Source organism: Carex rostrata, chromosome 5 (assembly GCF_964058835.1).
Source record: "Carex rostrata chromosome 5, lpCarRost1.2, whole genome shotgun sequence".
NCBI lineage: Eukaryota > Viridiplantae > Streptophyta > Magnoliopsida > Poales > Cyperaceae > Carex > Carex rostrata.
In genome coordinates, this window is record NC_135922.1 from 7,981,851 (window position 1) to 7,996,568 (window position 14,718).

The 14,718-nt window shown below is 41.8% G+C and overlaps 1 protein-coding gene and 1 long non-coding RNA gene across 2 annotated transcripts; both read right to left on the reverse strand.

Annotated features, from left to right (window-relative positions):
• Window positions 1-1,663, reverse strand: LOC144554820 (glutathione S-transferase 3-like). The gene is made up of 3 exons (XM_078303172.1): window positions 1,562-1,663; window positions 1,155-1,203; window positions 1-595 (listed from the first exon to the last, which is right to left on the reverse strand). The coding sequence occupies exons 1-3, from the start codon at window positions 1,646-1,648 to the stop codon at window positions 159-161; spliced, it is 573 nt and encodes a 190-aa protein (XP_078159298.1). The 5' UTR covers window positions 1,649-1,663; the 3' UTR covers window positions 1-158.
• A 1,445-nt stretch (window positions 1,664-3,108) lies between these two features.
• Window positions 3,109-4,849, reverse strand: LOC144554821 (uncharacterized). The gene is made up of 2 exons (XR_013511757.1): window positions 4,661-4,849; window positions 3,109-3,671 (listed from the first exon to the last, which is right to left on the reverse strand). It is a non-coding gene; the product is annotated as an uncharacterized LOC144554821 (long non-coding RNA).
• Between the last annotated feature and the right edge of the window lie 9,869 nt (window positions 4,850-14,718).

Sequence of the window (14,718 nt, forward strand, 5' to 3'; positions counted from 1 at the left end):
ATTAATGATTAATAATTAAAGTCTACACTCAAAGACACTTCACAACGCAATGCTGTGATGCATCCTCAATATCCCAAACAGAGAATTTCTGAAAGCAAAACATGCAACAAAACACAAATTGACACAAACCAAACCAAACCAACCCAAACTAACAATAATTACAGAGGTATAGAAGCAGCGGTCTTCTTCCAAGCGTCACGAGCCGAGATATTCTCCCACCATGCCTTAACATGCGGCCTAGAATTGATCAAATCGGCCTTGGGTGTCTTGAGAAATAGGTATATCTCGGGCATATGGTTCAAATCCGCAAGGGTAAATTCGTCTCCGGCCATGTATTTGTTCTTTGACAGGTGGGCCTCGTACACATCTAGTACTGCGCTTAATTGTTTGGCCTTTGCCTCTACATTTTCCATGTCAGTTTTCATGCCAAGCAACGGCTTGATGAGGATCTCAAAGTTTATTCCGTGGATTAAAGGGTTGAATTGGGAGGATTCAACTTGAAGCCATGTCTCGAACTTTGCTAAGCTGGCAGGGATGAGGTTGGTCCCACTCTCCTTGTACTTGGTTGCAATGTAGCGAGTGATTGCACGAGATTCTATGAAAAATAAATTACACAAGTTTTAGGTGGAAACTATATAGCTAATTTATTATAAATCTCTGTCTTGATATGGTTATATGAGAAGTTCTAATATTGAAGAGTTGTGCATGATGTCACAATTTGCAGGGAACACAAAAAAAAAAATTGACCAACTTTTAAGGGACTTGCTTGTGAAATATACATATGTTGAAATTTGGAGCAGAACGGAGTAGCTCCGATGGGCATCGGACCTACTTTTGGGTCCAATAAGCTCCAACACCGTCCGGTCTACATTAAGATATGTGTGGACGGAAATTGAAACAGACGCACGGATTTTAAGTAGAGTACACACATCTAAATGCAGGTCGGACGGTGATTGAGCCCATCAATCCAAAGTAGGTCCGATGGGCATCAAACCTACTCTGAATTCAATTTGGAAATGTTGCACACATTATAAGATCGAAAACTTTCTACATTATATATGATTAAGGTTAGTATAATTTGAGCAATAATGAAAATGCATTTCATCTATTTCAAGGACTGAAAGATGCCAAAGAAAAATTTGATCAGAACTTACCGAACAAGGCCTCATCGCCATCTTCAAGTGCTGGGACCTGACTGAATGGCTGAAAAAGATTCACAAAAAAAAAATATTAAGAACAACATATAGTTATATCAAAAAGAGTTGACCTTGACAATAATTTAATTAGGAACGAAATCTAATTTTACAGAGAACAAAATTATCAAAAAAATGCATTTTATCAATTTCAGTAGAAATCATTACCAAATTACTATACGACTAATAAATTCAAACACTTTTAGATCATGATTTCAACTCTAGCTTAATTTTTCAAAAATAGAGTATACTTTGACTTGATCTAATTCATCGATTAATACTGTGAAATTAAGATCTGATCACACATCAGATTAGATCTAAACAAAATCAATCAGATCAAAAGAGATAGAGAGAGATTAGAATGATACATTGAGAGCGAGGAATTCAGGCTTTTTGTGAGCATCGGTGGAGAGATCGACGGTAATAAACTCAAACTCCAATTCCTTCTTGTTCATAATACATGAGATGTTTATTTAAGCTTATTTAGTTTTAATTTTTTCGTACGGATATTTTTTTATTTTTGTAGGAAAATATATTTGTATGAATAATTAAAATTATTTTTTTCTTTGTAAATGAAAGATAACGAACGTTATGATTTAAAAATTACTACTAATTTACAATGATATTTAAAATTGTGATGTATAAATTAATCAAGGATATTATGATCATTTCATCCTTAAAATTGAGAAGTAAATGGTAATTAATTGCTATTAATTAAAATTTAAAAGTCGACCTTATTAGGACTAAAGACTAAATCAAATATAATAATATCCCGACCCGACCCGATATCACCTCTACACACATCAACTCATTTATGCAAATTTTATGCACTATTTTACTTCTTCTTTTTTTATAGATAAGAATACTTTTATTATTCGTTATAATATCCAGATGGAAAAAAGAATTTGTAAATAATATAAAGGTTCTCTTGTTAGCCATACTCTGAAACTGATAATAAAGTATACGATATTTCTAAAAGAGGAGGGTTCCACTGCACCCAAAATTTTGCACCATCCGATCTCCGCCAAAATTCGTGTTGATCTAAACGCTGATCAGATTAAAAAATCAAGATTCTGGAACTGGACGCCTCCAGTTCTCCCTCTGTCTCTCTCTCCGATCAGAGCCAGTGCAAAAATGATAAAAGGAAAAAGAACCTCAACCCTAACCCTCGCCTCTCAGATCAACGCTCTGATCGCCCCGTCATCTTATTTAGTTGACGGTGAGGTCCAATTTATGATATTTTTCTTTGTGAACACAATGATTCAATCGACCTTGATTAGACAAGTGTTAAGTTTGTGATTTTCTAGTTAAATTGTTCGGACTTGATTATAACACAATTGTATATTAAATTGTGATACAGGAAATGTATTGAAGTTGATTGCGACTTAAATAAGACCAAGAAATGAAGAGGTTTGGATGGGCAAGCTATCAAATTGGTATTTATGGAAGCTTCTGTTTTGAATATGATGTGAAGTTATTATTTTGTGAAACACTGTAGCTATATTTAGTTGGAAAAAACAAATGGTCTCATAGTCATAGTATAATGTATTCATTGAAATTGATGAGTGAGATTAAATTTTGTAACAGTTAGTGTACTTATATTTTGTTGTTATGTTATTGGTTTGTATTGCTGCTTTGCATTGTTGTTTCTAAAATACAACTTATTGAATTTATTAGAAAGTTAAGTGATATCAATTTGTGATATTTCATTAGTTGTTGTCTTGAATTTACAATATATGGCATAAATTGCAATGACATGAGAAATAAGATCTGTTTAACTAGTTCTGAATGATATTTGTAGTTTAACTTTCAAGTCCCATGTCAATGCATAGATAAAATCAGACACAATCAGTAATTGCAACAAACACAATCAATGCATAGATAAAAGCATCATAAATTCATAACTTCAAAAAAAAAAAAAAAAAGCATTATGCTTACCAAAAAAGATAAGTATCAACATAACTAAAAAAGTTTACAATTGAAACAACTCTATTCAACTCATTGTGCCTTGATACACTACAAATTCTTTGTTACTAATTACACCAATATAAATTAAAGAACTAGAACCCTATTCACCTCATGCCATCCATCTCGGAGTCTTTTGTGTTTTTGTTTCATCATCCCAGCTCTAAGACCAACTATGTTCCTTTCAACTTTGTCATAATAATTAATGTTAAACAAATCTATCGTGTGTAAGAGCTGTAAACAGATTTAAGGTCTCTTTTGCATAAGATAGCCTGAAAGAAAGGTCAAACAAACTTCTTTCATGTTCTTTTACATAAGAACAAAATTACATAAGAGTAGGTACAATGTAGACAAAATTTTTATCTAAGATTACCTCAAAAGAACCTATTTCCCCATAATTATAAAATGTCATCACACATCGCTGGGTTTTGACCTGAACCATCAGGTTTGATCCAATTCGGACCATCCAAGTTCATTCAAGCTACTGCCATCCTAACTCTGTGTCAGATTGGTCTTTAAAGAATAAATAGAGAATTTGCTAGATGTATGGTGCATACATCCATTTCAATAAAAATAAATCTAGATAATGCAAATCCATGATATTCTTTTAGTGAAGCTCATACAGGGTGCCTAATCAGGTTTGATTCTACAGGTTTAATCCAGTATGTTTGAATCATCAAATTTGAACCATCAGGTTTTATCGATCCTTCAGATATTCTTTTCTTTTTCTAATTTAGTCGACAGTTTTTTTATATAAGATAGCTTGCCAATAATATAAAGATAATGCAAATACTTCCCTAAAGTCAAGCTCATACAGGGTGCCTAATAATTAATTTTAAACATTTTAAAAGAATCTTAACAATGGATATTTTAGATTATCCATAACTGATATGTTGTGAAAACAAAGGGAAATCCATGAAATATGCAAGGCAATAGAAAAAAAGAGAGAATTGGCAGCATCTGTCTAGGGTTTAAAAAAAACAAAAAACAGAGAGAGAGAGAGAGAGAGGATGAAACTAGAAAATAAACTTGCAGCCGAGCTTGCAATTAAAATTTGTGGTGATCAGATTTAAACTTGGCCAGTACCAGTAATAGGCAAAATGGTTTCTTTTGAAAATCACCTATGCTTTAATTGGCAAGGGGACATGGAAATTACAACCACACAAAAAATTGAAGCCAATGTGAAAATTTCTGAACAAATTTCGAGCTAAATGATCCAATCTAGTTTAGCATTAGTCAAATTTCTTTTGAGTCTCAAAACCAGTTTAAATAAATGTCGGTAAAAATTTGAGTTATATGTCAAAACTAATGGTAGATATTTTGGAAAATAATAACTTTAGCAAGGGTCATAGAGCCTTTACTTCCCAAAAGGTGAATGATCTCACAACGGATATTTAATCAGATAAAGGGTTAAGAACAAGCAAAATTCTGTGCAAATTGAAGAACCATCACATATTCATTGAATTGGTTGAAAAATAGCATAAGGGTGGACTGAGCCTTACCTGTATTGAGTGGGAATACATCGAGTCGAATGTGAGAGCGGCGAGAGGGTTCGGGTTCGGTTGTGTGCGAGGGAGGACCAAGCACCGAAAATAGAGAAGGAGAGAGTGGTGATGCGAGAAAGGAGAGAGCGACGACAGGGAGATCAGAGCGCTGATCTGAGAGGCGACAGTTAGGGTTGAGGATTTTTTTTTTCTTGTATCGCTTTAGCAATGGCTCTCATTGTCATGAGAGATAGATGGTGGACTGGAGGCGTCCAGTTCAAGAATCTTGATTTTTTAATGTGATCAGCGTTTAGATCAACACGAATATTGGCGGAGATCGGATGGTGAAAAATATTGGGTGCAGTGCTCCCACCCCGCGGCCACGGATCGTAACAGTCTCCCGCCGTAAGCATACAATGCCGTGTATGCTTACAAGGCAATTAACAATTCAATCCAAACAATTAAATATAACAACAAGTTTCTAATATATAATCAGAGTACACAGTCTGGTCAGCATATAAAACAACAAAAGTATCTCATCCGGATACCAACCACGAGGCCTACCCTAAATCTATACAGCAAAAGATATCTAGGGTCCTGAGATGGTAAGCTACTATGGCCCACTACTCGCGTGCCTCTCCGGAACCAGTCGTACCTGTACCTGTAAAATAACGGGGAAGGTGGGGGTGAGAATAAATTCTCAGTGCGAATTTGCCACAGTTTAGATTATTGGACTTGCAATCAAACTCTATATTCAATAATGAAACCCAAACAATAACAATGCAACAGAACTATAATAAAACATAATTAACAGAATGCCACTACTCGACAACAGTTATTCAACCTGAAACACAGCTTACGGAGTTTTCAATATGGATTTCAAAACACAACATATATTTTGGCTTAACTCGATTCCTAACTCAGTTCGTTAGGGCTGGTAGCAATTACAGATGTTCTTTCAAGCCGAGCCGTTATCAAACCCACATCTGTAGGGTTACAGACGCCTACAGATGGCCAACCAAGCTGAACCTTTATCAGACACCCATCTGCAATTGCTGTTTGGCTTAACCATTTCCTAAGGTTCGGTTACAAGTCACCAATACAGGTCGACTTGACACAAATGCAAACACACGGAATCAAAGTTACCCATACAGGTCAACTTTGCTAAATCTCAAGCAAATATATCTCAAAGCCACACATACCGGTCAGTCTCACAAAATCATAACACATGGTCAACGGATAGCTCACCGTCACCTTATCCAGCCACCTTAACAGGTCGGTCTGGCAAATCCATAACAGGTCAAACGCATAAGTCAGCAGCGTCACCCTATCCAGCCACCTAAACAGGTCGGTCTGGCAAATTCTAACAGGTCAAACGCATAAGTCAGCAGCGTCACCCTATCCAGCCACCTAAACAGGTCGGCCTGGCAAATTCATAAACACAGGTCAACGGATAGGTCACCATTACCTTATCCAGCCACCTAAACAGGTCAGCCTGGCAGATTCATTCACAACAAGCGCAATTCATAGAACTAAACAATTAATAACCGTACCAACATGCCAATCAACCTTAACTAAAACAATTCAATCATTCTCATTTATGCAAGAATAATTATGCAGCATGAATTCCAAAATATGCAACAATTAATCATTCAACATGACAAACGAATAAACAGTTTAATTCCTGAAAATAAAGTATCAAACAAGTCCAAGAATCCCGCACCTGTTTGACGAGCGTACCGCTTAAGCTAAGGATCGGACGTCTCGTATGGTCTCGCAAGTTCTTGCTCGACCGAGCCTACACCTATATTATACGTATACTAGGTTTAACATTGATTCAGGATCGAGGAGTTTAATCGAGTGGTGCTAGGGCTTATACCTTCCCTATTCAATTTCTATGTTTTTGGTATCAATTCGTTCGGTTCATTATTTCTTACCAAAATCCTCTAAAACCACACATAATTCATCTAGGTCCTCGGGACCATACCACTCTCTATTTGAGGACCATCAATCACCGGTTCACTACTTTGGTTCTCGGTTCATTTCAATTTACCGTTTGGTTAACCCTAATTTGGTCAAAACCTCAAATAGGCCGTTAAATGTTCTAAAAATTCACGATCAGGAGGCAACCCTACCGATTACAAGTCTAATTGGTCGGGTTAAGCAAATCAAATCACGATTATGCCAACTTTAAAATTTGGCACGAAACCCTAGAAATCAGATTTCATAAATCGGAAGAAATCGGGAAAAAGAATGACAAACAACCTAGTAAGAAGTGTAGAGGAACTAGTCCTCGAGCAATTCAAACACAAATCTCGGGTTTAAAACGAGAATCCGAGAAATCGAGAAAATTCGAGGTTTCGAAAGCAAAAAGGAGAGAAAGAAATACCAAATAGAAGGGTTCTGAGAGATCCTCGGCTGCTTTCTCGGTTCCAAACTCGATTTCTCGCAACAATCAGGAGTCTGGAAGAAACGGAAACTCACGGGATCTTTTCCTTCTCTCTTAACCGAAAATAACTTAGAAATGGGGATAATGGTGAAGTGAGAGAGAGAGAAGGTTTAATTTGGGTTTTAGGGTTAAAATTACCCTGAATGCGGATTAGCCAATCCGCACTGCGGGTTACCTAATCCGCACTCGAGACTTAGTCGGTTGTCAGCCGAATCCAGGAAAAGTCCGAGCCTACTGCGGATGAACCTGATCCGCACTGCGGTTCAACCTCATCCGCACTCACTACTTAGCCGATTTCAGGAAAATTCAGTGCAATACAGAAATTCATGAGTGCGGCTAAACTCATCCGCACTGCGGATCCCTCACCCGCACTCACTACTTAGTCATTTTTTTAGCAAAATTCCAGAAAAAGCCTGAGCCACTGCGGATGGCTTCCACCCGCACTGCGGTCAACCTAATCCGCACTGGGGCTATAAAATTCCGAAATCTCGAAATTTCGACGCGGTTTCAATTCACAATTAACTTACTTATTTAGGGAAACCTTAATTAAGGTTTAAACCTCCATTTTATTAACCCAATTTACTTGATTCTTTCTCTTAATTCATTTCAATTTAATTGTAAAAATTTCGTAACGTAACATTTCTCCCCCCCTTAGAATAAAGTTCAGTCCTCTGAACTAAATTGCGTACCTGATTCGTTGAATAGTTCCGGGTACTTCTCACGAATGGTTTCCTCATGTTCCCATGTTGCTTCCTTAGTCGAATGGCGTCCCCACTTGACCAGGACAAGCTTAATCGTCTTGCTCCGAAGTTGCTGTTCCTTTCGGTCCAATATCTGCATTGGTTCTTCTTGATAGGACAGGTCACCTTGGACACGCAGGTCCGAGTGATCAATGCAATGAGACGGATCTCGCACGTATCGGCGCAATTGTGACACATGAAACACCGGATGAACCCGGTCCAATGCTGGTGGCAATGCAAGCTCATATGCCACCGGTCCCATTCGCCTCAAAATCTGAAACGGTCCAATGTATCTAGGACTTAACTTGCCTGATACGCCAAATCGGTGCACACCCCTGACGGGTGAAACTCGAAGCCACACGTGATCCCCTTCTTGAAACTCCAACGGTCTTCTATGCACATCCGCATATTTCTTTTGTCGCTCTTGGGCCGACTTAAGCCGACTCAAAACGACTTTCGTCGTTTCAGCAATCTCTTCTAACATCTGAGGCCCGGTAGGTGAATACGTACCTGCGGGTCCCCACCACAGCGGTGTGCGACACTGCTGTCCCGTGAGTGCCTCTTGGGGTGACATTCCAATACTCGAATGGTAGCTATTGTTGTACGCAAACTCTACCAAGTACAAGTGGTTGATCCAAGATTCTCGGAAACTTAAAGCACAGGATCGAAGCATGTCCTCCAATGTGTGGATTGTTCGTTCGGATTGACCGTCGGTTTGCGGATGATGGGCTGTACTGAATCTCAGTTTCGTGCCCATGGCTTCTTGAAAGCTTCCCCAAAAGTGAGATGTAAATCGAGTGTCTCGGTCGGAGACAATGTGCCTCGAACATCCGTGGTACTTAAACTGGTATTGCAAGAACAAATCGGCTAGCTCTCTTCCGGATGTCTCGATCCGGAGTGGAATGAAGTGTGCAATCTTCGTCAGCCGATCCACTATCACCCATATGGCATCATATCGTCCAACGGTTCTCGGAAATCCAGTCACGAAGTCCATAGTGATCGACTCGAATTTCCGCATGGGTATCTCCAAAGGTCTGAGCAGTCCCGCCCTCTTTCGTCTATCCGCTTTGACTTGCTGACAGATCTGACATTTCTCAACATAGCCTTGCACGTTCCTTTTCATCTTTGGCTACCAAAAATACCGCTTTAAATCTTGATACATCTTGACTTCACCAGGGTGAATGGTATACCCCGAGTCATGTGCTTCTGACAGAATCAGATTCTTCAGTTCTGAGTCCTTCGGAACGCATATGCGGTCATGGAACCGCAGAATACCATCCTCGTGGAGTTGAAATGGTGAGTCTGCATTTGACTCGAAATGTTGTCGGAATTTCTGGCACTTGGGGTCCTCTTGTTGTGCTGCTCGAATCTGCTCATGTAACTCTGGTCGAACCTCGACCGCAGCCAAGATAATCGAGGCAACTGTAGCTGTACCTGCCCTATTGCTCGCTCCAATCAATCGAGATGAGGTTTCCAATGCGAACTCACGGGATGCGCCCACGTGCAGATTCATTCTTCTCATTTCTTCGAGAAGGTGTGTCTCGCTGGTGATAATCGATGCCAGATTGATCTGACTCTTCCGGCTTAGCGCATCTGCTACCACGTTTGCCTTTCCGGCATGATACTGGATATCCAGATCGTAGTCCTTCATCAGCTCCAACCATCTCCTCTGTCTCAAATTCAACTCCCTTTGAGTGAAGATATACTTCAAGCTTTGGTGATCCGTGAAGATACGGCACTTCACTCCATATAAGTAATGCCGCCAAATCTTTAAAGCGAAGATCACTGCAGCTAGCTCCAGATCATGGGTCGGATAATTCTGTTCGTGCGATCGCAACTGCCGAGAAGCGTATGCTATAACATGGTCCTTCTGCATCAGTACACATCCCAAACCAGATCCGGATGCATCGGTGTAGACGGTATACTCCTCGTCGGTGATGGGCATGGCAAGAACCGGTGCAGTTACTAACCGATTCTTCAACTCCTCAAAGCTTTGATCTTGAGTGGCACCCCATTCGAACTTCACACCTTTATGCAAAAGCTTCGTAAGGGGAGCAGCTAACTGTGAGAATCCCAGTACGAACCTTCTATAATATCCGGCTAGCCCCAGAAAACTGCGAATCTCCGTAACCGTCTCTGGCCTCTTCCAATCGGTCACCGCCCGAATCTTTTCTGAATCCACGGCCAACCCTTCACCCGATATCACGTGCCCAAGGAAGGCCACTTTCTCTAGCCAGAACTCACACTTTGAAAACTTTGCGAATAGTTGATGATCTCTCAATCTCTGCAACACTATCCGCAGATGTACCTCATGCTCCTCACGGGACCTTGAATATATAAGGATGTCATCGATGAACACCACCACAGTTGAATCCAATAGGTCGTGAAACACTCGCTGCATCATGTCCATGAATGCAACCGGAGCGTTCGTTAGCCCGAACGGCATCACCATATATTCGTAATGCCCATAGCGCGTGCGGAAGGCTGTCTTTTCCACATCAGTCGGACGTATTCTCAGCTGATGGTACCCCGTTCTCAAGTCTATCTTGGAGTAGATCGAAGATCCTTGCAGCTGATCAAACAAGTCATCGATTCGGGGTAACGGGTATCTATTCTTGACGGTCACCTTGTTCAATTCACGGTAGTCGATACATAACCGCAAGGTACCATCCTTCTTCTTCACAAACAGCACCGGAGCACCCCATGGAGATGTGCTCGGTCTAATAAACCCGCTTTCCAGCATCTCTTCTAATTGGGCCTTGAGTTCCTTCAATTCTGCAGGAGCCATACGGTACGGACTCTTTGAAATTGGTGTCGTACCCGGTACCACTTCTATGCCGAACTCCACTTCTCGTTCCGGTGGTAATCCGACTATTTCTTCCGGAAACACATCCACGAACTCCGACACCACTGGAATCGTATTCATCTCAGGAACTTCCGTATCAGTGTATACTATTGCTGCCAGATATGCAGTGCACCCTGAATCGATCAGGTGCCTAACTTCCACAGCCGAGATGCACGGTATCAACCCTCCAACCTTCCTACAGTTCAGCATGCACGACATACCACCTTTCGCGGTCACAAAACAAATCCTGCGGTGCGGACAGTCGATCGTCGCGGCATGTCTTGTTAACCAATCCATCCCCAATAGAACGTCGTAACCCGTGATCTCCATAACCAACAGGTCTATCTCGAAATCCCTTCCATCAACTCTAACTTTTCGGTTTCGGCATATGGTTATTTTTCGGTCAGTCGAACCGAAAGGGGTTTGGACACTCAGGACTTGGTTATTGGTTTCAGTTGACCAGTTATACTTTTCTACCCAAGCCTTCGATACAATGGAATGGCTACACCCAGTATCTATCAAACAATAGGCACTCTCATCCGAGATAGAAAGTATACCTGTCATCACATCAGCTCGAGAATCAGATGGTTGCGAGCCTTCACCTTCCTCCAGAGCCCTCGTTGCGTCATGTGCAACCTCTGCTATACCGAGTGCGTGGGCAGCCACTCGACCTCCAATCCTGCCTCCACTGGTTTGGGAAGCACCCCGACCACGGAATGGTGGTCTACCAGATCCACGCCCCATGGGCCCTCTGCCACCGCTGTCTCTCTGGAACCTTAGTGCCGCATTCGGGCACTCTCTTGCCCAATGCCCCATGCTGCCGCAGGTGTAACACGCTTGGTTGCGGCGTCTGCAGTCGATCTCAGAGTGTGCCTGGTTGCACGAATGGCACCACACAGAAACGAAGCCCGGCCGGAGTACCGGTGCTGCTATCTGCCTCGGAGGGGGTCTAGGTGCCATGAACTGTCTCGGGGTTGGTCTAGCTGTCGACGGTCCTCCCCTTGACCTAAATTGTCGGTTTTGGTCCTCCCTCTGCTTGACATTCCTCTCTGTCATCTCCGACCTCCTTCTCTTGCTGTGCAACTCCACTTGCTCAGCGTGATCCATCATGGCCTGCAACTCAGTAGCCATAGGGGTATCCACAATCATCGATATCCCTCCATCCAGTCCATCCAGGTACTGCCTATGGTATCTCACCACATCAGTCTGCACATCAATCGCGTACCTGGACAAGGCAAGGAACTCATTGTTATACTCCGCCACTGCTCGCCCACTCTGCTTTAAGTCTAGGAACTTCCTCCTCAGCGCCTCTCGCTGGATATTACTCAGAAACCGTCGAGTGAACTGTAATTCGAACCACTCCCACGGAATCTTGGCCTCCTCCCCGACATAACTACGTCGGGCTCCGTCCCACCAGAACCTTGCACCTCCCTCCAACTGTTGCTCTGCCAGCTCCACCATATCTTGTTTTGGTGCTCGACACAGAACCAACTTCGCACTTATGCTCGCGAGCCACTCTTCAGCAACCGCATACTCGCCCGTGCCATTAAACCGAGGTGGATTAAGGCGCATGAAGGAGTCGTACAACCTCCTAAAATCTTCCGGACCTCCTCGGGGAGCCTCCGGTGCCACCTCACGTCTTTCTGCTTGGCGACCCCTCTCGTAGGCCGCGATCAGCCTCTCGTCTAAATCTCGATCCCGGTTCTGCGCACCTACAGGTCCAAGATCAACTCTTTGGACCTCAGGCCCTGCAGATCCGGCCTCGCTCGCATTAACGATCGGTTCGTTCAGTGGGTTCCTAGTTCTAGGTCGTCCCCTACCTCGGCGTCCTTCCATAGTTCTTAAATAAGAAGAAAATAGTCATTATATTTGCATATACTTATCTCATAAAACGAGCAAGTCGTTAGCCGCAACGACCCCAAGTATAACGTACCCCACTCACGTATCCTATCAGTCTGGTTAGGTTTTAAACCTTGAGCTCTGATACCACCGAAGAGAGCTGTCACACCCCGCGGCCACGGGTCGTAACAGTCTCCCGCCGTAAGCATACAATGCCGTGTATGCTTACAAGGCAATTAACAATTCAATCCAAACAATTAAATATAACAACAAGTTTCTAATATATAATCAGAGTACACAGTCTGGTCAGCATATAAAACAACAAAAGTATCTCATCCGGATACCAACCACGAGGCCTACCCTAAATCTATACAGCAAAAGATATCTAGGGTCCTGAGATGGTAAGCTACTATGGCCCACTACTCGCGTGCCTCTCCGGAACCAGTCGTACCTGTACCTGTAAAATAACGGGGAAGGTGGGGGTGAGAATAAATTCTCAGTGCGAATTTGCCACAGTTTAGATTATTGGACTTGCAATCAAACTCTATATTCAATAATGAAACCCAAACAATAACAATGCAACAGAACTATAATAAAACATAATTAACAGAATGCCACTACTCGACAACAGTTATTCAACCTGAAACACAGCTTACGGAGTTTTCAATATGGATTTCAAAACACAACATATATTTTGGCTTAACTCGATTCCTAACTCAGTTCGTTAGGGCTGGTAGCAATTATAGATGTTCTTTCAAGCCGAGCCGTTATCAAACCCACATCTGTAGGGTTACAGACGCCTACAGATGGCCAACCAAGCTGAACCTTTATCAGACACCCATCTGCAATTGCTGTTTGGCTTAACCATTTCCTAAGGTTCGGTTACAAGTCACCAATACAGGTCGACTTGACACAAATGCAAACACACGGAATCAAAGTTACCCATACAGGTCAACTTTGCTAAATCTCAAGCAAATATATCTCAAAGCCACACATACCGGTCAGTCTCACAAAATCATAACACATGGTCAACGGATAGCTCACCGTCACCTTATCCAGCCACCTTAACAGGTCGGTCTGGCAAATCCATAACAGGTCAAACGCATAAGTCAGCAGCGTCACCCTATCCAGCCACCTAAACAGGTCGGTCTGGCAAATTCTAACAGGTCAAACGCATAAGTCAGCAGCGTCACCCTATCCAGCCACCTAAACAGGTCGGCCTGGCAAATTCATAAACACAGGTCAACGGATAGGTCACCGTTACCTTATCCAGCCACCTAAACAGGTCGGCCTGGCAGATTCATTCACAACAAGCGCAATTCATAGAACTAAACAATTAATAACCGTACCAACATGCCAATCAACCTTAACTAAAACAATTCAATCATTCTCATTTATGCAAGAATAATTATGCAGCATGAATTCCAAAATATGCAACAATTAATCATTCAACATGACAAACGAATAAACAGTTTAATTCCTGAAAATAAAGTATCAAACAAGTCCAAGAATCCCGCACCTGTTTGACGAGCGTACCGCTTAAGCTAAGGATCGGACGTCTCGTATGGTCTCGCAAGTTCTTGCTCGACCGAGCCTACACCTATATTATACGTATACTAGGTTTAACATTGATTCAGGATCGAGGAGTTTAATCGAGTGGTGCTAGGGCTTATACCTTCCCTATTCAATTTCTATGTTTTTGGTATCAATTCGTTCGGTTCATTATTTCTTACCAAAATCCTCTAAAACCACACATAATTCATCTAGGTCCTCGGGACCATACCACTCTCCATTTGAGGACCATCAATCACCGGTTCACTACTTTGGTTCTCGGTTCATTTCAATTTACCGTTTGGTTAACCCTAATTTGGTCAAAACCTCAAATAGGCCGTTAAATGTTCTAAAAATTCACGATCAGGAGGCAACCCTACCGATTACAAGTCTAATTGGTCGGGTTAAGCAAATCAAATCACGATTATGCCAACTTTAAATTTTGGCACGAAACCCTAGAAATCAGATTTCATAAATCGGAAGAAATCGGGAAAAAGAATGACAAACAACCTAGTAAGAAGTGTAGAGGAACTAGTCCTCGAGCAATTCAAACACAAATCTCGGGTTTAAAACGAGAATCCGAGAAATCGAGAAAATTCGAGGTTTCGAAAGCAAAAAGGAGAGAAAGAAATACCAAATAGAAGGGTTCTGA

Coding starts and splice junctions, on each gene's coding strand:
- LOC144554820 (XM_078303172.1), bottom strand. CDS start 1,648: ATGAACAAGAAGGAATTGGAGTTTGAGTTTATTACCGTCGATCTCTCC. Junction 1,204..1,561: donor CTGAATTCCTCGCTCTCAAT/GTATCATTCTAA, acceptor AATCTTTTTCAG/CCATTCAGTCAGGTCCCAGC. Junction 596..1,154: donor TGGCGATGAGGCCTTGTTCG/GTAAGTTCTGAT, acceptor TATTTTTCATAG/AATCTCGTGCAATCACTCGC.